Raw genomic sequence first — 21991 nt, 5'->3', positions numbered from 1 at the left:
TCACAACTCCAGCTACCTTCTGTCACCATAAGTACATGTTCTGTTAACTCCACGGAGGGGACACAGAACAAGCACCTCTTCTTATTCTGGACCATTCTTTCTAGCTGTGGTCGTAAAGTTTGGCCTGGCTGAATGACCCAGAAATGGACATTTGCATCACGTATCCTGGTGTGCTTTGCTTTATGTTGGAAGAGGACATAAGAAGTCATTTTCGAGTGAAGAATAACTACGCTTGCCAGTATGTTGTGCTTCGTTTAAGGTGTATAATAGTGAAACAGACAAATTAAGATCTGATTATGTATGTTACAGAGGTTTTTTTCCACTAACAAATATTCTACTAGAGGTGAAATTTAAATTCATTCAGTATGCCTCAGGTTTTGGGTTTGTTTGCTATTTATTCGATATAAGTCACAAACTTTTAGAATATGCCATATTTTGTAACGGGAACTTTACCATTATAGCTCAGACTGGTCAGATTTGTCTGTAGGCGTATGTAAAGGAATGTGTATAATGTGGGTAATTGAGATAGATTGCTTAGTTAAGTCAGTGAAAGTAAATAACCTGAAAGGGATGAAGATTGCAGAATGGTGTGTCTACCTTAATTGCTCATTACTAAAGTTACTCTTTTTTTTTTAATGTTTATTTTTGAGAGAGAGAGAGAGAGAGACAAGAGTGTGAGCAGGGGAGGGGCAGAGAGAGGGAGACACAGAATCCGAAGCAGGCTCCAGGCTCCGAGCTGTCGGCACAGAGCCCGACTCGAACCCGCAAACCATGAGATCGTGACCTTGGCCAAAGTCGGACACTTAGCCACCTAAGCCACCCAGGCACTCCTAAAATTATTCTTAATGCTAAGAATTACTACTTACTACTTTTACTACTAAGAATAACTGGACTGCCTTTTTTCTGAAAATCCCTCAAAAGATATAGAAATATACCTTTCTGAGGGCGCCTTGGTGGCTCGGTTGGTTGAGTGTCCAACTCTTGATTTCAGTTCAGTCTCAGGGTTGTGGGATCAGGTCCCGCGTTGGGCTCCATGCCGAGCGTGAGCCTGTGTGGGATTCATTCTCTGTCTCTCACTCTCTCTCTCTCTCTCTGTCCCCCTCTCCCCCTCTCTCTCCCCCTCTCCTGTCCCCTGTTCGCACCCTTTCTCTCTCAAATTAAAAAAATGTGTGTGTGTGTGTGTGTGTGTGTGTGTGTGTGTGTATCTACCTTTCTGTTTTCAATCCCATTTTTCTAGCTGCCATGATCCTAGGTTTTACATGGAGAGTTCCCTGGATTTACCCTAAGAAACTGCAGTAAACAAAAATACCATGGAACCTCTTTTCTTTCTTTCAGGTACAATATCGAGCCCAGTTTGTATTGTCCATTTTTCTCCCTTGGAGCGTGCATGGAAGGCCTCAACACTTTGTTTGGCAGACTGTTAGGGATTACGTTGTATGCCGAGCAGCCCGCGAAAGGAGAGGTGTGGTGCGAGGGCGTCCGCAAACTGGTAAGCGTGCGGTTCGCGTGGGGTCGCCCCGCGTGTCTCTCGGGCCTGGTAGGGAGCTTCTGGCAGTTTCACGTTCAAGCGAGCCTTGCCCTCGCGGAGCCCGTCTCCCCTTATCTCTGTTTCACCAGAAAATCCAGATCACCACTTCTGACTTGGGACACTGCACAAAGCACCAGTTTTCTCTAAAATCGGTTGTTGCCTCGGATCGATAGACACAGAGCTGCGGAGCGTAGGGGCTTGTTGGAACGTTGAGCCTTCGTATGTTGACAGGTTCTGGTTCAAGGGACATTTGTCATTACTTGCCACGTTCCTGCACTGCTCGGTGTCACTTTCGGTTAATTCCAGAATCCACGGCCTCTGTCACTTGTACTTTTTTCCCCAACCCCCCTCCCATCTTGTGGGAGCAATTGTATATATATATAATTTGCATAATATATTGATTTTTCTCCCGTGCTCTGGTTTGACTTCTTTGATAATAACTTCGAGCCTGGCGTCCACCCTTCTCCAGTTAGGGCCCCCTGTATTTGAGACGTGAATATGTTTATTTTTTCCTCATTTTAAGATTATGAGGCGGTATTGACTTATCCGTCTGTCAGCAAGGCTCTGTGTTGTTAGGCCGTTTGACTTCCTGCCTGTGTGCGTCCCACACTTGCTCCCTTCCCTGTATGTGGAGAGAAGGACGCCACCTCAGGGGCTCCCGGCTGCCTTCCGGGAGATAGGCGCGGTGACGGAAGCGAAAGGGTGGGGTAGGAGCACGCTTCCTCACCGCCCCGAACGACCTGTTTGTGGAGTGCGTCCTTCACAGAGTGGCGGAGGCCGGTCAAGTGCGGAGAGAGAGTAAAAGAAAAACCGGTAACAGGAGTGAAAGGACAAGACGCAAGCAAGGAGAAGGTTGGGAGGCGTAAAGCTGGGGTTCCCCGTGGCAGAACCCTCAAGTTGTGACAAGGCGGACGAGGCGGGCTGGGGGCCAGCCGTCGAGTTCTCCACAGGCCGTGCGTCTTTTATAGGCCCAGTTTGAGGGAGGGGCATAAATGACCTTACTGGTCTTCAGCTGAAGCCAGGAGCCAGCTTTTGTCGTGTCTGGGTTCAGGGGTTAACATGTGGGGGCATAAATGCGCATCGTGAGATGGAGGTCTAACGCTGTCCAGCCAGAGCTTACCCCCAAGCGTATGGGGAGGTTGTGGACAGTCTGAAGAGCGGGGTTTGGTGGCCGTGGCGTAGGGCGCTGGCGGTCTGGATGAAGGGCTCGAACAAGGAGGTGTCCTCTCCTGACAGAATCCCCAGATCACAATCCTCTGAGAGAGGAGGAGAAAACGGAATCTAGTTTGAGATGATGCGGGATGTACAATCTAACCGAGTGGACGTGGTCACAGCGATGGGGGTTTTATATATGGATTCTTATTAGGGATGTTTTTCCACTGTTAGTTTCTGATTCACCCCTGAATGTACTTTTTTTCCAGGCTGTGGTTCATGAATCCGAAGGATTGTTGGGGTACATTTACTGTGATTTTTTTCAGCGAGCGGGCAAGCCACATCAGGTGATGCTTTTGTTTATAAACCCATTTCTCTGGAAGGGACTGACAGTTCTTTCGTGTCACTGTGTGCTCTGCATCTCACCTTTCTCCTTCCCTAACATTTAGAACACATTTCAGTGTGGTACTTCCCTAGCATTTAGAAGACATTAACGGTAGCTACTGAGTATATAAAAATTTTTTTTTAATGTTTTTATTTATTTTTGAGATAGACAGAGACAGAGCATGAACGGGGGAGGGGCAGAGAGAGAGGGAGACACAGACTCGGAAGCAGGCTCCAGGCTCCGAGCCATCAGCACAGAGCCCGACGCGGGGCTCGAACTCACGGACCGTGAGATCGTGACCTGAGCTGAAGTCGGACGCTTAACCGACTGAGCCACCCAAGCGCCCCGCTACTGAGTATATAAATTTGAAATTAGGGAGGAATTTAAAGGTAATAAAGGTTATGGAAATAATTACATACGCCTGTGTCTGCCATTTTTATCTGGGTTACGGTTATAACGACAGCGGATATTTTATGAGCCCTTCTGTATCCCAGCCATGGTGTCTTTGAATGTTCATCTCAACCTTTTGAACTAAGCTCCGACATTATGAGGAAACAGGCCAGAGAGGTTAAGTTACTTGCTCAGCGCCACACAGCTAGAAGTGCTAGGACTTGAACCTAGGCATTCTTTTCTTTCTTTTTTTTTTTAATGTTTATTTTATTTTTGAGAGATAGTCTCAGAGCATGGGTAGGGGAGGGGTGGAGGGGGGGGGGGGGGACACAGAATCCGAGGCAGGCTCCAGGCTCTGAGCTATCAGCCCAGAGCCCGACGAGGGGCTCAGACTCACAAACTGTGAGATCATGACCTGAGCCAAAGTCAGATGCTTAACTGACTGAGCGACCCAGGCACCCCTGAACCCAGACATCCTGACTAGAGCCTTTGCTCTTTTCTACTTTTCATACTTGACAAGGGTCTTAGTTTAGAATTATAGAAGATATGCCCACATGGAAACCTTATCAGCCACCAGTTCACGCCTTGTAAAGAAAACGTGAGGTTCATTTCCTTTCGCCGCATTCCAGGTTTGCCGGTTAATTAGCCTCAGCAGTTTCGGGTAATTTGATGGGAAATGTCAAGAGTTGAGGTTTTAAGTTATAACAGAGATCGCGGTGCCCTATATTTGAATAGCGGTTCATGCTTTCTAGTGCATTTGAATAGCTATGCGCGTATGAAATGGGGGGGGGGCTGCTCTGGGATTTGACAGGGGGGAGAGAAGCTCACGGAGGCAAATCTGATGTAGGTGTCAAAGGTGGGGCCAGAGTCCAGGTGACACAGATTCAGATCCCAGCAGTCCTGGCTGTGTGTCCTTGGGCACGTGACTTCGCTTTCCTTTTCCTCCTCTGAAAAATGAGATGCCTGCCTCATGGGGTTATTGTGAAGAATAAGTGACACAGTGCCTGTGACTCTCAGCCCGTTAGAGGAAGTTACTCCAAATTCCTTGCTTTGTGACAGTTCAGAGTTCATCACTTCTGAGTGACACAGACAACGGGTGTGAGAAGTGTCTCCTAGGTCACCGCCTGACGCGCGTGGAGGGAGCTCAGTAAACATTAATGGCAGCACCCACCCCAAGTAGTAGCTCAATGTCCGTCCCTACCCACCTGCCCGTGGACAGTTGAGGGTGTGGATCTAAACTCTCTGATGACTGTGTCTCCAACATCTGGTATAGTGTCGCCTCGATAGATCTGTTTGGAGCGAATGAATGAAGTAATCAACACAAGCTCGGGGTATTACTGGTGTTTTAGAAAACTTAAAATTTTAGCAAAATAAGCATTCGGAAAAGTGTCTGTAACTAAATAAAGAGAACAGAATTAAGTTAAAATTGGAACTCACACACCTTGGTGTGATTTTATATTCAGATTACCTAATACTTTCTCGTCCAATTATGTTTTCTATCTCGTTAAGGACTGCCATTTTACAATCCGTGGAGGCAGATTAAAGGAAGACGGAGACTACCAGCTCCCAGTCGTAGTTCTTATGCTGAATCTTCCCCATCCCTCAAGGAATTTACCAACTTTATTAACTCCTGGAATGATGGAAAATCTTTTCCACGAAATGGGACATGCCATGCATTCTATGCTGGGACGTACTCGTTACCAGCACGTCACTGGTGAGCCACGAAGGGGGAACTTCTGTTCAACAACGATCCTTTAAAAAAGCATGTCGTTTATTTAGACTGGGGGGAAAAAGGCTCCTCATTCAGAAAATCCGGTCGTTTAATGTTGTCCGCTGGTCATTTACTGCAGGCTGCCTCACCTGGCCCTTTCAGCTGTTACACAACCTGATCATCGTACATTTTTCTCCTCCCTTGCTAACAGTTCTGACCGAGGATTATGCCAGTGTCTTCTGAGTTTGCACCTTTTTCATTTTATCATGTTCTATATGGAATTGAAGTTTTTGGACACTCTTTTTTTTTGAGAGAGAGTATGGGTGGTCGGGGAGAGGGCAGAGGAGGGAGTGAGAGAGACTCTTAAGCAGGCTCACGCTCAGCACGGAGCCTGACTTGGGGCTCGATCCCATAACCCTGGGATCATGACCTGAGCTGAAATCAAGAGTTGGACCCTCAACTGACGGAGCCATCCAGGCGCCCCTGGAATTTAAGTTTTTGGCTGTGTGTGTGTGTGAATAAATACATGTGTCTTCAGTACCTAGCACAGAGTTAGTGAGTAAGTGAAAGAATGTTGCCTCTTTGTCTCCAAAATCAGTTAGAAAACACATTAAAGCCTGTTTAAAAAGTATGATAAGGTACTTTTCATTTTTCTTATGCTTTCCCCCTATATAAAATGACAGCCTTTCATGTTGGTAATGTGGCCATATTTGATGATATGCTGTGTAGACTTTCCTCTCTGTTGTCTCATCTCTAATAAGCTCACTATCCTATATGGTCAGCTATAGGTCACCTACTAAATTGCTGCCATTCAGTGTTTATTAACTGACTTTGTAAATACAGTATTTGGGGGAAGGAGAAGATATTTGACAAGACTATAGATGAGCTGGACAGCATCATAAAATGTCACCAAAAAGTTCTTACGGGATTTGTTGCTTTAAGTAATTTTAAGTTTAAAACATTGCTTTTCTCACTGAGGATTGACTTTGTTACAAGGAGCAAACAGTGGTTTAAAAAAATACTTTTAAAACGAAGCATATAGATAAAGAAGAAGTGGTATATATATATATACATATGTGTACAATGAAGTATTACTGAGACATGAAGAAGGAGAACTCGCCATTTGCAACAACATGGTTGGAACTAGAAAGTGTTGTGCTAAGTGAAATAAGTCAGACACAGAAAGACAGATGCCAGATGATTTCACTTACATGTGGAATCTAAAAAACAAATAGACTTTTCTTTTTCAATTTGTTTACCTTTATTTGTTTTTGAGAAACAGAGACAAAGCGTGAACAGGGGAGGGACAGAGAGAGAAGGAGACACAGACTCTGAAGCAGGCTCCAGGCTCCGGGCTGTCCGCACAGAGCGCGAGGTGGGGCTCGAACCCACACATCGTGAGATCATGACCTGAGCCGAAGTCAGACGCTCAGCCAACTGAGCCACGCAGGCGCCCCAAAACAAATAGACTTTTCAACATAGAGAACAAACTGGTGGCTGCCAGAGGGGAAGGCGTGGGGGGATGGGCGAAATAGGAGAAACGATTAGAGGTATGAGCTTCCAGTTAGAAAATAAATAAATCATTGGGGCGCCTGGGTGGCTCAGTCCGTTGAGCGTCCGACTTCGGCTCAGGTCGTGATCTCGCAGTCCGTGAGTTCGAGCCCGGCGTCGGGCTCTGTGCTGACAGCTCAGGGCCCAGAGCCTGCTTCGGATTCTGTGTCTCCCTCTCTCTCTGCCCCTCCCCCGCTCATGCTCTGTCTGTCTCTCTCTCTCTCTCTCTCTCTCTCTCTGTCCAAAATAAACATGAAAAAAAAATTTTAGAAAATAAATCATGGAGATGAAAATTACAGCATAGGGAATAGAACCAGCCAACAAACAAATAAGTGAAGGATAAAAGCATTTGGTGGTGGAATTCAGCAAATTAAATACAAATGGTACATTAATTGTAAGAATGTTTTAATTTGTGTCTCCTATATCGCCAAGCAGAGCTGAAGACAGATTTGTTTGTAGAGGGTGTGAGCCATGGCTTTACAAGGTGTTTTATCCAGCTGTGCAAATATTTTGTTTTACTTTTGATATATAGGAAAATATATGGGATTATAATAAACTTTTCTGCAAATATGTACAATAATTTTATAGAAGTAAAATATTGATTTAATGAATTAAATCTTATCATACCTTCATCAGAAGTACACATAAAAGTTTTAAAAGAGTACATAAAAAGAAAGATAAATATGTTGATTTGATTCATGCCAACTTTTCTTTTTTCTTTTCCCCCCATTTTAGGGACCAGGTGCCCCACTGACTTCGCTGAAGTTCCTTCTATTCTGATGGAGTACTTTGCAAATGACCACCGAGTGGTTAGCCAGTTTGCCAGACATTATCAGACGGGGCAGGTAGGGGAGCACAGTGCTACGTCGTGTCCTTGGGGGGGTGGGGGGGGCGGCTTTCCTGACATGCATAGCGTGGACTCCTCAGGACTGTCACCCTCTCAGTACCAGAGTCCTTCCACTTTATTTTTAGTTTTCGTTTTATTTTTTTATTTTTGCCAGCCACTAGGACCACAGTGTTGACAAGCTCTCTCTTATCGGCTGGGAGCCTATCTTGCCTTCACAACCATCCCTTGAGGAAAGTGCCTGGTCCCTGTTTTCCGGAGGAGGAAACAAGATTACCGTACAACAGGCCTTCCAACCTGTCTCGCTTCAGAAAAGCCGTCCGTCGCTCTTCCTTTCGTCTTTCATTTATGCCTCTGTTTGTTCCTTTGTTTTGTCAAAACCGAACCGCGTTGCCCATTTTTCCCATCGTGCCCTGCACCGTAGGTCTGAAAAGGTTTCGATTTCAATAGTTGGATTCGAAGCATGAGTTTAAAGATTAAGAAAATCGGTGAAGTAGGAGGACAATGAGAGACCTCTGTAATGAGTTAGCCGTAAGCGTAACTGTCGATGTTGTGCAGTGAACTGTCCACACGTACTTTGCGAAATATCTTCTTTTCCTTCTCTGAGAACTTTGATTATAAATACCCCGTCAGTCACTGGTTTCTCCCTGAGACTGTGCCTCCCTGAGTGCAGGTGTCAAATTACAGTCATCTTTGGATCCTTGGCACTTAGAATCTTGCCTAGCTCCTGAGAAGCACTAGAAGGAATGAATGGAATGAGAAAAGGCTCCAAACCCACCTTTATTTGTGACTCTTTTTCTAACGTGATTTGGTCATTTCTGGTTTTTGGACTTGATTTCATCTCACCGTTATTGTCAGCTGCAGAATAACGGAGGAGTTTCTGGATAACCAGTCTGACCGGGCCTTCATCATAATCTGTCTCGGTTATTAAGATGACAGAATTGAGATATTGGCGATCAATTAGCTGTCTTTCCATTAACCTTCGGAGAAGTTAGACCCAGCCAGTAACGTGGAAACGCATAAGCCACGGAAGGGGAGCGTGGGTCCACGGGTCCACATTTTCACATTTCCACATTTTGGGGTTTGGGAATGACCGGGAAGACCTGACTAAATCCCTCCTTCGGAACTTGTGCCCCTGGCCATCTTGTAGGGAGGTAGGGCACAAGGCATATTGGGGCAGAGCCACATGCCCAGCGGGGGCCCATGAGGGAGAGCCCCCGGACCTTGGCTAGGGACGCTGGGAGAGGCTTCGTGCAGGAAGTCCCGGAGGAGCCAGGTTTGAAAAAATACATAAAAGGGGCGCTTTGCCCGTCAGCTTTCGGCAGCCCTTTTCCATCTCGTTTAATATATTTGTCGAGAACGCTAAGGACGCTCGCAGGTCCTTCAGTCAGAAGTAGTTATTGAGTCTTTATCAAGTACCAGGAACTGTCCTCAGCATCTGAGAAACAGCCGGGAGTGAGTGAGACAACAGTCTAGCCCTCAAGGCCTTCAAATCCCAGGAGAACTAAGGCAAAACTAAAGATGAGGTTATTCCAGCCAGAAGGAAAAGCCTGTAGAGTCTCGGAAAAGTCTGAGACCGTGTCAAGGTGCTGGCAGTGGTAAGTACGGGAGGAGGAGGAAGGGGAGCGAGAAAAGACTGGAAAGTTTTTGTTTCTAGAATTTGCTCCCAGTTTCTGCATTCCTCTTGCCGACACGCACTTTTTGATCCCAGCTCATTTGCTAGACCACCGTTTGTGACTTGAGTAGTTTTAACTGGCGTTTTTGTTTTTAATTTTTTTTAACGTTGATTTATTTTTGAGACAGAGAGAGACAGAGCATGAATGGGGGAGGGGCAGAGAGAGAGGGAGACACAGAATCTGAAACAGGCCCCGGGCTCTGAGCGGTCAGCACAGAGCCCGACGCGGGGCTCGGACTCACAGACTGTGAGATCATGACCCGAGCTGACGTCGGACGCTCAACCGACTGAGCCACCCAGGCGCCCCTAACTGGCGGTGTTTACACTGGGCCTTGCTGCCACACTTCCTCTCAGGAGTTGAGTCTAGTCCTCCTGGCTCTCAGGCAGCTCTGCCCCAACCCATTTCCTCATTAGCCTTTGGCAGACAGCTTCCCTGGGTTCCATCTTCGAACTTGTGTCCTTGCTCAGCCCCGAAAATATGTAGTCAAGTGATAGAGCCAGAACGAAGGTCCTGGCCCTGGGGGGCTCGGAGAAGCAGACTCCAGGAGCTATTGGAGACTTAACTGGAAGGATTTGAAGCCAGTTGGATAACAGGGGTGAGAGAGGGAAATCAAAGACGGAGGCTCCATGAACAGAGAATTCTGGAAGAGGTCCAAATATGAGGAAGGAAGACAGCTCTTTTTTGGCTGCGTCCATGGGGCCATGAGTGACACAACTCTGAAATACAGAATCAAATAGACCCTGCGGGGTGTGGGGGTAATTGGCATAGAGCTGGCACTTAACGTATAGGAAGGTTAGGCATGACCCGTAAGAGAAAAGCAGCAGGTGTGTGATGAAGCAGCGTCACCAGGAAAGGAGCTGAGCTTAGATTGCTCAGGGGATCTGAACCCCGAGGTAAGGGTTAGCACAAGAGAGCGCCAGGAGCCTCTCAGAGCAGTACTTAAAGCAAAAAGCTAAATCTCGGGCTAAAATTCACCACAATTGTGAAAGTCGGTTTTTAAACTATTGCCTGTTTACAGGACAATCGGAAGAGCAAAGAAGGGCCAAAAAGAAGAGCAAAGAGCCACTGCTTGGAGGATAGTGTAATGTCCCCAAACAGGACAGTTCTTATTTTAATATGGCGTTCTTCTGTAAGAGCCATTTTGAACAAGAGAGTTGCAAGAAAACAATATTGAGTCCCAAACTACACCTCGAAACAGGAGAGAAGCAGTAAGTTGCTTTGAATTAATTCAAGTTTCAGACACAAGCAGACATGTGCATTGAGCTAAGGGGACTTGCAGACGCAGTCTCGAAAGAATTTAAAATAATTTTGCAAGTCGTGTAGAGAACAGAAAGAGTGCCAGAAGGCAAGAAACGGGAGAATGCCTTGACTTTCACAAAGGGCTTGCCTCTTCTTGCCACTAATTAAGATACCAAGTGGCTAGATGATTTCATTTTAAGGGCACTTCTAGCCTTAAGGACAAGGAGTTAATTCCCTAAAGCCCAAGGCTTTGTAAATAAATGGCATTAAAGCCCATAAGAGGAATGACAGGGTCGCATCTTTATGCTCCATTTCTTACTCTGCTACATGTTAGGAAAGGATTGTTTTTTCTTGGAACATCGTGGGGTGTATCCGAGAGAACTCGCAGAGTAAGGATAATATATCAGTGACTTATTAACACCCACGAGTATTTTATCTGAACCAGAGCATGGCCACCGGCCAATGAATTCCTTGCGGTTCAGGAATGAGAAGCATGCGTGTTAGATTTGCAGGGGCCATGCGGCTGTCAGAGGTAAGCAGGGCCAGAGGTGATCATTTGAGATTCACAACTGCCTTGACAAGCTACAGCATCAAAGCGGACGCGGAATTTCTTGTCGATAGGTCTTCGAATCGATAGCACACGTAGAGAAGGAGTACAGACTTGGTGGCAGTTCGTGGGAAAGCTCCCGGGTTTTTAGCCGTGGTGAACTGAACGCGAATCAACTGTCTGATCGAGTTTCCCCACAGACCTCGTTCTGGCTCAGGCGGCGTTTGGGACCCGTGCCGTCCAAGGAATTGAAGGGTACCGTCGCTCTCCTCGGTGCTTATTGGTTCCCGCCTTGAGCCTGCCCCCTTTCCAGTTGTTCCCAGTAAGTGGAAAATTATCTGCAGGTGGCCCCGCACTTCTGGAGGCGTGATCCTCGTTCTCCGTTAAACGTGGTTAGATGCGGTTTATTTTTCGTTGTAGTAAGAACAGCATAAAAGTTACCATCTTGGGGCGCCCGGGTGGCTCAGTTGGCGAAGCGTCCGGCTCTTGATTTTGGCTCAGGTCATGATTCCAGCGTCGCGGAATTGAGTCTCATGTTGGGCTCCGTGCTGGGCAGGGAGCCTGTTTGAGATTCTCTCCCTCTCTTTCTCTCTCTTCCCTCTGCCCTTGGATGCGTGTGCATGCACACACACGCGCGCGCGCTCTCTCTCTCTCTCTCTCTCTCTCTCTCTCTCTAATTAAAAAAAAAAAAAGTTAGCATCTTGACCGTGCTTAAGTGTGCCAGTCAACGGTATGAAGCACATTCTTACTGTTCGCTGCCATCCCTGCCATCCGTCTCTAGAACACTCTTCCTCTTGCAAAACCAAAACTCTGTCCCCAGTAAACAGCTCCCTGCTTCTTCTCCCACCCGGGCCCCTGGCCCCTGGCCCCCAGCCCCTGGCCCCCGGCCCCCTTTCTGCTTTCTGTCTCCATGAATTTGACTACTCCAAGTACCTCATATTAGTGGAATCCTGCAGTATTCGCCCTGTTGTAAGTTAGCACAATGTTTTTAAGGCGCATCATGTAGCCGATGTCAGAGTCGCCTTCTGTTTAAAGGCTGAATAATATTCCGTTGTATGTGTATACCACATTGCGTCTGTCCCTTCGTCCGTTGATGGATATTTGGGTCGCTTCCACCTTTCGACTGTTGTGAATAATGCTGCTCTGGGTCTACAAATTCCTGCTTGAGTCTCTGTTTTCAGTTCCTTTACATATATACACAGAAGTGGGATTGCTGGATTGTATAGAAATTCTATTTTAAATTTCATGAGGAACCGCCGTTCAGTTCTCCACAGTGGCTGCATCATCTTACCTTCCTACTTTGCGGACTGTTGAGCATAAAGTTCCACTTTTCTCCGCATCCTTGCCAACACTTGTTCTTTTCTGATTTTTTGATAGTAGCCATCCTCCTGGGTGTGAGGTGGTGTCTCACTGTGGTTTTGATTTTCATTTGCCTAACGATTAATGATGTTGAACATTTTTTAAAAATTGAAACCCAAGTTAGTTAATATACAGTGTAATAATGATTTCAGGAATAGAATTTAGTGATTCATCACTTACCTATAACACCCAGTGCTCACCCCAACAAGTGCCCTGCTAAATGCCCATCACCCTGTTAGCCCATCTGCCCACCCAACACCCCTCCAGGAACCCTCGGTGTCTTCTCTGTATTTAAGAGTCTTTTATGGTTTGTCCCCCGCCCTGTTTTTATATTATTTTTGCTTCCCTTCCCTTATGTTCATCTGTTTTCTGAATGATATACTCAAGTATATGAGTGAAATCATATACTTGTCTTTCTCTGACTTATTTTGCTTAGCATAATACACTCTAATTCCATCCATGTTTTTGCAGATGGCAAGATTTCATTCTTTCTGATTGGCGGGTAATATTCCATTGTATGTATATATGTATGTATGTATCTATCTGTCTATAAACACCACATCTTCTTTATCCATTCATCAGTCAGTGGACATTTGGGCTCTTTCCATACTTTGGCTATTGTTGAAAGCACTGCTGTAAACATTGGGGTGCATGTGCCCCTTTCAATCATCACTCCTGTATCCTTTGGATGAATACCTACTAGAGCAATTGCTGGGTCATAGGTTAGTTCTATTTTTAATTTTTTGAGGGACCTCCATACTTGATGTTGAACATTTTTTAATGTGCTTTTTGACCATCTGTGTATCTTCAAAGAAATATCAGTTCAAGTCCTTTGTTCGTATTTTAATTGGGTTGTCTTTTTTTCGTTGTGGTGTTATAGGAGTTCTTTATGTATTCTTAATATTAATCCCTTATCAGACATATGATTTGCAAGTATTTTCTCCCATTGTGTGGTTTGCCTTTTCAGTCTATTGATTGTGTCCTTTGATACACAGTTTTTAATTTTGATATAGTCCAGTTAATCTATTTTTTCTTTTGTTGGCAGGGCTTTTGGTGTCAGATCCAAGAAATCATTGCCAAACTTGATGTTATGAAGCTTTTTCCCTATGTTTTTTTTCTAAGAGTTTTATGGTTTTAAGTCTTATGCTTATTTATTTATTTATTTATTTTAGACAATTTTTTTTTAATGTTTATTCATTTTTGAGAGACAGAGAGAGACAGAGCATGAGCGGGGAAGGGGCAGAGAGAGGGAGACACAGGATCTGAAACAGGCTCCGGGCTGTGAGCTTTCAGCACAGAGCCCGACGCGGGGCTCAAACTCACAGACTATGAGATCATGACCCGAGCTGAAGTCGGACGCTCAACCGACTGAGCCACCCAGGTGCCCCTAAGTCTTATGTTTAGATCATTGATTCATTTTGGGTTAATTTTAGTAGATGATGCAGTGGTTTTTTTTCTTATTTTAATAATTCTGAAACAGATCTCTTACTATCTATTTAATGATGTAAGTGTGCCCCCTCCCCAGCTATTATAAACTCACAGGTATATATATTTTTCTTTTTTAACAATTAGCGTACTCTTAGATTCAAGGAAATAAGATAGTCTTAGTCCCTACACCAAAGTTGAAAATGTTAAGCACTTCCATAATGTCGTCTAAAAGCCTGACCCTTGACCCTTGTCCCTATATATCCCCATGAGGGGGTTAGGCTGTCCCTGACTCTCAGATTATTTAGAGTATGCGGAGTTTTTCTCATTTTTTTTATTATGCAGGCAGGGATGAAGACCAAATATATATTTTATATCACAGTACCACACCACCCTATTTCCCTCCAGCAGTATCTGCCTCTGTCCCCTTTTGTCCCAGTTTCCAACCAATAATCTCTGACCCCTTCTTCCTCTCCCACACACACTTGCCTTGCTCCCACTTTTCCCACAATATCCCGTCTGCCTATTGCGTGGAGCAGGTGGCAGACCCCAGTGTATTTCAGCGTACTCGAGTATTTTGTTCAGCGTGGGACGCTATGTTCCGCAGGTGACATTGATGAGCAAGAAAGCGTTCTGAGGAGTGGCCTGCAACATTTGTATAAAATTGGAAACCGTCTCATGTTAGACATGGCGTAAGACTAGAAAAAATAAACTGCAGCCTGTTGTAGAATATCTGAAGGATGCCATGTAAAGGTAGAAAGTGTATTCGTTCGACATCACTCCGGCAAAAAAAAAAAAAACGACGTTACTGGTAACAGTGGATGGGGATTATGCTGCAGCTGATTTCAGTTCAGTAGATTCTTCTCATGACTAATCAGAAAGGCAGTGCCTCTGAAAGTAATAAACTTTTCATTTAACATTTAATGTTGCAGAATACCATTTCTAGAAGGAACAGCTGTGAACCCACCATCCAACTTAAAAAGCAAAACATTACCATAGGCTCCTCTCGGAGTCCTGAACTCTCACTGATTTTTGCTTAGAAATAGTTTTTGCCACCCAAGTTATTTGTTCGTAAGCCATGTGGTATTTCGTTTTGTGTTTGAGCCGTACAGAAGTGGTATTCTACTGTCTATAATCTGTGACCAGCTTTTGCCGGCTGTGTGCCCGAACTCGTCAGGTGTGCACACAGCTGCAGTGTCTTCGCTTTCGGTCCGTGGTGACGTTCCGTGATTCACGAAGCTCTTCTCCTGTCAGTGGACACACGGCTCCTTCCGGGTTCGCGCTAGTCCACACAGTTCTGTGTTTTATATTCGTGTGCAGGACCGAAATTGCTGGGTTTGGGAGGGGATGCGTGTTTTTAAGTTTACGTGATAATGCCAGATTGCTTTTCAAAATATTTCTGCTTATTCTCCCTCCTCTCAGCGATGGTTCCCATCACACCACATCCTCATCAACATTTGATATTGTCAGAGTCTGAATTTTGCCAGTTTTGTAGTTAAGAAATGGAATGCTGTTGTGGCCTTGATTGGCAGCAACGTTCCCTGGCTACTTTTTAAGGTTGAACATCTTTTTGTGTGTGTGTGTGTTTTTTTAATGCTTAGTTTTGGTAGAGACAGAGCATGAGTGGGGGAGGGGCAGAGAGAATCCGAAGCAGGCTCCAGGCTCTAAGCTGTCGGCACAGAGCCCGACATGGGGCTCGAACCCATGAACCGTGAGATCACGACCTGAGCCAAAGTCAGACGCTTAACCAACTGAGCCACCCAAGCACCTTGTATGTTGTTTTTTTAAAAATTTTTATTTATTTTTGAGAGGGGGGCAGACAGGGGCAGAGAGAGGGAATCACAGAATCTGAAGCAGGCTCCAGGCTCTGAGCCGTCAGCACAGAGCCTGAAACAGGGCTCACACACAGAAACAGAGAGATCATGACCTAGGTCGAAGTCGGGTGCTTAGCCAACTGAGCCACCCAGGTGCCCCACACCCCGTATGTTTTTATTGCTCGCTTTTGTTTTCTGTCATGTGTCTGTTTGTCTTACGAGCATTTTTCTTTATGGCGGTTTACTTTTTTCTTACTGATTTCTCCCCTTTCTTGATATGTTAGAATAGCCCTGTGTTAGGCATATGCCTTCCCTCAGTTTATGGCTTGTCTGTTCACTTTCTTTATGGTATCTTTTGATGGATTTAATTCCTTCATTTTAATGTTGTTGAATTTAGCAATCTTTTCTGTATAGTTAGTGCTTTTTATTTTTTAATTAAAAAATTTTTTTTGAGTTTATTTATTTTCGAGAGAGAGAGAGAGAGAGAGGCAGAAAGAAAGGGAGACAGAGAATCGCAGGTAGGTTCTGCACTGTCAGTGCCGAGCCCGGCGCAGGGACTCAAACCCACGAACCAAGAGATCGTGACCTGAGCCGAAATCAATAGTTGGATGCTCAACTGACTGAGCCACTCAGGCTCCCCAGTTCGTGCTTTTTAGATCTTATTTGAGAAACATTTGTTTCCTTAAAAGCCATACAATATTGTTTTCTTCTGAAAACAGAAGAAATGTTTAATGTTTTTTCTTTATTTTTAGGTGTCTATAATCAAGTTGGAAATTCTCTTTGGTTTAGTATAAGGTAGAGTTTAACATCCTTTCTTCCCTATAGTAACCATCATCCCAGCACCATTTATTCTTTCTCCAGGGACCCGTCATAAAGCACATACCCATTATATGCAGTAATCTGTTTATGGGATTTTTCTTTTATTCCATTGTTTACATCGTCTGCCCTGATAACCAGTACCCATGCTGTCTTTATTGTAGTAAACTTTATCAAGGCTTTCTTTATTCTTAAAAGATTTCTTGTCCAGTTTTGGGCTTTTGTGTTCTTTCATATAGATTTCGAATTAACTTGCCTATTTTTTAAAAAAATAACTGTGAGAAGAATTTGGTTGACATTATATTAAATCTGAAGATCAATTTGGGGAGAACTGATATCTCTCCATATTGATATTCAGATGCATGAATGTGATATATTCTTCCATTTGTTAAGTCTTTGTTAAATGTTTATTTATTTTTGAGAGAGAGAGGGAGCGAGAGCCTGTGCAAGCGGCGGGGTGGGGGTGGGGCAGAGAGGGAAGGACAGAGGATCTGAAGCAGACTGTATGCTGACAACAGGGAGCCCGACGTGGGCCTCGAACTCCCAAACCACGAGATCATGACCTGAGGCAAAGTGGGACGCTCAACGACTGAGCCACTCAGATGCCTCTTTTAATAAAGTTTAAATTTTTTCCCTAAGGCTCAACTTTTGTTATGCTTAGTCTTAGATGCCCAACCTTTTTGATACTATTATAAATAATATATTTTTAAAAATTATATTTTCTAATTGTTGCTGGTACTTAAAGGTGTTATTTATCCTTCTTTTATATATAGATCATATTTCCAGACACTTTGGTAAACTTTCTTTTTAATTCAGATAACTTACGTGTAGACTTTGTTACTTTTTCAACCAGTTAATTCTGCAAAAATGGTAATTTTACTTTCCCTTTTCAACTCCTACATCTTTTTATTTCTCTTTCTTGCCCTATTTGACTTACTAGAACCTCTAGTACAATGTTGAATAGAAGCTGTGATATGGGCATGGTTTGCCTTTGTCCTGATTTCTAAAGGAAATGTTTTCAGTGTTTTACCATAAAGGAAGATGTTTGTTGTAGATTTGGTGGAGATAGCAGGAAAAGGAGATTCCTTCCTATGTCTAGTTACTTTTTAAAAATTATCAGTAGGTGTTGCATGTTTTCAGATGTGTGTGTGTGCGTGCACACGTGTGCACGTTCCATCTTTTCAGGTAATCGGGCTGTACTTTTTCTTTGAGCCGTTCATATAGTGAATGTTAAGCCATTTTTGTATGGCAGGATTAGATAGGCTTTGTCTTACTATTTTTAACACAGTGCTGGCTTCAGTTTGCTAATGTTTTTTAATTTTTTTTTTTTTTTAACATGTATTCCTTTTTTGAGAGATAGAGCGAGACAGTGTGAGTGAGAGAGGAACAGAGGAAGAGGGAGACACAGAATCTGAAGCAGGCTCCAGGCTCTGAGCTGTCAGCACAGAGCCCGACATGGGGCTCGAACTCACGAACTGTGAGATCATGACTGAGCTGAAGTCGGATGCCCAACCGACTGAACCACTCAGGTGCCCCGCTGATGTTTTTAATACAGGGGATTTTTGCATCTGTACTTATGAGAGACTGACTTGTGATTTTGCTTTGTCCCCTTGCTCTTTGCTGTGTGTTGGTAATAAGAATATACCATTTCATGAAATGAGTTTCCAAATGCTCCTTTTTTTTTTTCCCTGTTCCTTAGAAGTGCTTTTATAAAATTGTAATAATCTGTTTCTTGAAACTTTGTCAGAATTCATCTATAAAGCCGCTCGGGGTCTATTATTTTCTCTGTGGGAAGATATTTTAAATGACTGATTCCTTAATAGTCCTAAGAGTCTTTGGGCCTTCTTTTCTTCTTAAGTAAGCTTTGCTAAGTTGTAATTTTCTGGAAATTCACCCATTTAATCCAAGTTTTCAAGTTTATTGGGATAAAGTTATTTATGGCATTCTTTCATCTTTCAAATCCTGCTCAATGTGTAGTTAAGTTCTATCCTTTTCATTCCTCATATTGTTCTCTTGTTTTTTTCTCTATTAATTTTGGCAGAAGTTGGTCTTTTTACTGTTTTCAAAGAACTAATGCACACTCTGTTTATACTTTTCATTTTGTTTGTTTTAACATTAATTAGTTTCTGTTTTATTATTCTCTCCTTCCTCCTTCTTTGTTTATATCTCTCAATCAAGGTACACACTGACCTAATTAAATTTCAGTATATCTAACATACCTGTTCAAGTTTCAACGCCATAATTTTATTTTATTTTATTTTAAGTTTATTTCTTTAGAGAGAGAGTGTGCAACATACGCAAGCTGGGGGAAGGGGCAAAAAGAGAGGAGAGAGAGATCCGACGCAGGCTCTGGCTGTCAGCTGCAGAGCCCCATGTGAGCTCAATCCCATGAACCTGTGAGATCATGACCTGAGTCAAAATCAAGAATTGGACACTTAACCAGCTGAGCCACCCAGGCTCCCAGCGCTACAATTATAATTATAAATTGTGCGGATACGGTGTTCTAGCTGCATGCCATGCTTTCAATACAAAATATTTCTTTTTTTTTTTATTTATTTTTTATTTTTTTAATGTTTATTTATTTTTGAGACAGAGAGAGAGCATGAATGGGGAAGGGTCAGAGAGAGAGGGAGACACAGAATCTGAAACAGGCTCCAGGCTCTGAGCCACCAGCACAGAGCCTGACGCGGGGCTTGAACTCACGAATCACAAGATCATGACCTGGGCCGAAGTCGGCCGCTTAACCGACTGAGCCACCCAGGCTCCCAATACAAAATATTTCTAATGTTGCTGATTTCCATTGTAATATCCTCTTTGAGCAACAAGTTGTTCGAAGTAAAGTTTAAAATTTTTAAGCCTTTGCAGAGGAGTTATGATTTTTTTGTTTTGTTTTGTTGTTGTTGTTTACCAATACGTAACTAGTTAGTCTAATGAGTTTTGATTGTTTGCCGTTGTTGGTATTTTACATCTTACTGGATCATCGGTTTTTTGGAAATGTTTTGTGTGTGCTTGAGCACGTTGTATATTTTCTAATTATTGGATCTGGGCTTTCATATAAGTGTGTTAAGTCCGTCTTTTAATTGTGTTGTTTAGATTTTTTATATGTAACTAGTTTTTTTGAACTGACAAAAATTGAGAGGCGGAAATCTTCCAGGATGATGCGTAGATCACCTTTTCACCTTAGTTTTACCTATTTTTTAAAATTAGGACTTGATTTATTTAGGGCAATTTAGGTTTCCAGCAACCTTGAGGGGACAGTACAGAGGTTTCCCATATACCCTGTGTGCGCCCCACACAGGTATATAGCTTCCCCCGTCATCAGCATCACCCAACAGAGTGGTACGTTTATTACAATTGATGGACCTACACGGACACGTGGTAATCACCCCAAGTCCACAGTTTACAGTACGGTTCACTCTTGGTTGTGTACATCCTGTGAGTTTGGACAAGTGTATAATAACAGGTATGTGTCATTATGGCCTCATACCTAGTATTTCCACTGCCTTGGAAATTTTTCTGTTTCTTTTTACTCTATGTACTTTGAGCATATATTTAAAAAAATTTTTTAATGTTTATTTATTTTTGAGAGAGAGAGAGCGAGAGTGGGGGAGGGACAGAGAAACAGGGAGACACAGAATCCAAAGCAGGCTCCAGGCTACGAGCTGTCAGTACAGAGCCCGATGCAGGGCTTGAACTCACGAGCCGTGAGATGATGACCTGAGCCGAAGTCGGACACTTGACCGACTGAGCCACCCAGGCGCCCTTAGAGCATATTTTATTAGATGCATAAACATACAGAATTGTTATATTTTTCTGAGGAGCTCCTTCTTTCTTCCTCATGTGTTGTCTTCTTAATTTTCATAATGCTTCATCTTAAAGTCTCTTCTGATCATTTTTCAACCCAGCTATGTCACTAAACATTAAATATAGTCACATGAGGGGCACCTGGCTGGCTTAGTAGTCAGTGGAGCATGCGGCCCTCAATCTTGGGGTTGTGTGTTTGAGCCCCACCTTGGGTGCTGGGTGTAGAGATTACTTAAAAGTAAAAAATGTATAGTCTTTTGATTTTTGAGAGAAACCACAATTTTTATACAGTTTTGCCCATTAACCACTAAAACGCTTGTTGCTTGAGTCATCTTTGTCACAAAATATTTATCAGACAATAAGTAATGGGAATGAGCATTTACTATTAAGTTCTATCTTATTTAATCCTATCTAGCAATGTATGAAGTGGGCACGTGGCCGTCCACACTTTACGGAAACTGACTTAGGTTAAGTCACTTGCCAAAGGTCACACAATAGTAACATCGGGGTTGGTCTCTTAGTTTCCATTTGTGATCTATTAGTAGGCCTGTTAGGTTCACATCAGAACTTCCTCAAAGTTCTGTCAGAGTTGCTAAAATCTGTATTACAATGTGGGTGTTTTCTTTCCCCAGTTTTGCTGTGGTAGAAAATGGTTTCTACTTCTTACACAATCTGTCTCAGAAAATAACAGACCCGTTTCCATTGTAGGTGTTATTTTTAGAATGTGGAAATCTAGTGCTTTCGTTTTGGAACCGTTCTGTGCTGTGTCACCGTAAGATTAGTCTGTTCCCTTACTTTGTGAAAGTCAGCCCAAAGCCAAAATTGCTTAAGATCTATTTCCAAGGAGACAGATAGGCTTGTCATAAATCTTCTCCTGTCATTCTCTTTCGGGAGATACGAACAAGGATTGAAGGTAAAAATTATAGTGCCACTGGAACTAGATTAGTTTTGGCAGGTTTCAGTTGTTTTGAAACTTTTCTTATTTTCAGTGTTAATGCTTTTCAATTATGTCTAGACAGGAACATGGAACTGGGAGGCAGAGGCGGGTCTGACCGTGCCTGCCCCCCACTCCCCCCCTGTGCCCCCCACACACAGTTGACCTCTGGTCAGTTGCTGAACTTGTCTGAGACTTCTGCTCTTTTATATAAAATAAAAACTGAAAATTTAGAAGTTAAAAACTATGCCTCCATACTTACCTCAAGAACTCTATTCTGTCAAATTTAGTAATGTATGCAGACCAATATTCTCGAAATTGTTTAAAGCAAAAAATGGAATTGAGACCTCTGTCACACATTAAAATGTCACAATACTTCTGCTTCTTTCTCTGAACCATCAGCGAGTCCGTGATAACGTGTACGCATTTCTAAAGGTTCTTTCTTCTCATTACGTCTCAATTTGTCAGAAAACAACACTAAAACTCATGTAAGTTGATAGCAATGTTACTTCCTGTGGATTTAGATCTGAGATTTTGTCTCTTTGGGACGAGGCAGCTTTTTCGTTATATTGATTATATGCCATCTGAATTATGGGTTAATAGCAAAACAGACTAGTCGCTGCGTGCCGAATCTAGTTGTTTTCCCACCACAGACACGCGCAGAGATTTAGCGCTTGGTATGGGATCAAGCTGTAGAACTCAAGCCGCTTTGATGCTTGGCTTTCTGCCTCCGAAGGCTTTTCTTGCTCTGGATGACCATGTCTCAACAAGTTTATGTCATTAGATCCAGCACGTTCCCAAAGGATATCAATGGCC

General features: G+C 43.5%; 1 protein-coding gene and 1 non-coding gene across 7 annotated transcripts in view; one reads left to right on the top strand and one right to left on the bottom strand.

Moving 5' to 3' along the window:
- The window catches only part of LOC102960672 (mitochondrial intermediate peptidase), a 162892-nt gene that overhangs the window by 55333 nt on the left and 85568 nt on the right, over positions 1 to 21991 (top strand). For 5 of the 6 annotated variants that reach the window (XR_006216036.1, XR_006216046.1, XM_042982618.1 and 2 more), the window contains exons 11-14: positions 1336 to 1489; positions 2950 to 3027; positions 4965 to 5169; positions 7453 to 7562. Coding sequence is in view for 4 of the 6 variants with exons in the window: in XM_042982618.1 (XP_042838552.1) it covers positions 1336 to 1489; positions 2950 to 3027; positions 4965 to 5169; positions 7453 to 7562 (547 nt within the window). In the remaining 2 variants the exon portion in view is untranslated. Of the gene's footprint in view, positions 1 to 1335; positions 1490 to 2949; positions 3028 to 4964; positions 5170 to 7452; positions 7563 to 10255; positions 10446 to 21991 lie in introns of all 6 variants that reach the window. The other variant, XM_042982625.1, reaches the window with a different exon arrangement.
- On the bottom strand, positions 15489 to 15573 carry TRNAQ-UUG. The gene has a single exon. It is a non-coding gene; the product is annotated as a tRNA-Gln (tRNA).

Source organism: Panthera tigris, chromosome A1 (genome assembly GCF_018350195.1).
Source record: "Panthera tigris isolate Pti1 chromosome A1, P.tigris_Pti1_mat1.1, whole genome shotgun sequence".
Classification (NCBI taxonomy): Eukaryota; Metazoa; Chordata; class Mammalia; order Carnivora; family Felidae; genus Panthera; species Panthera tigris.
This window is presented reverse-complemented; position numbering and strand designations above follow the sequence as displayed.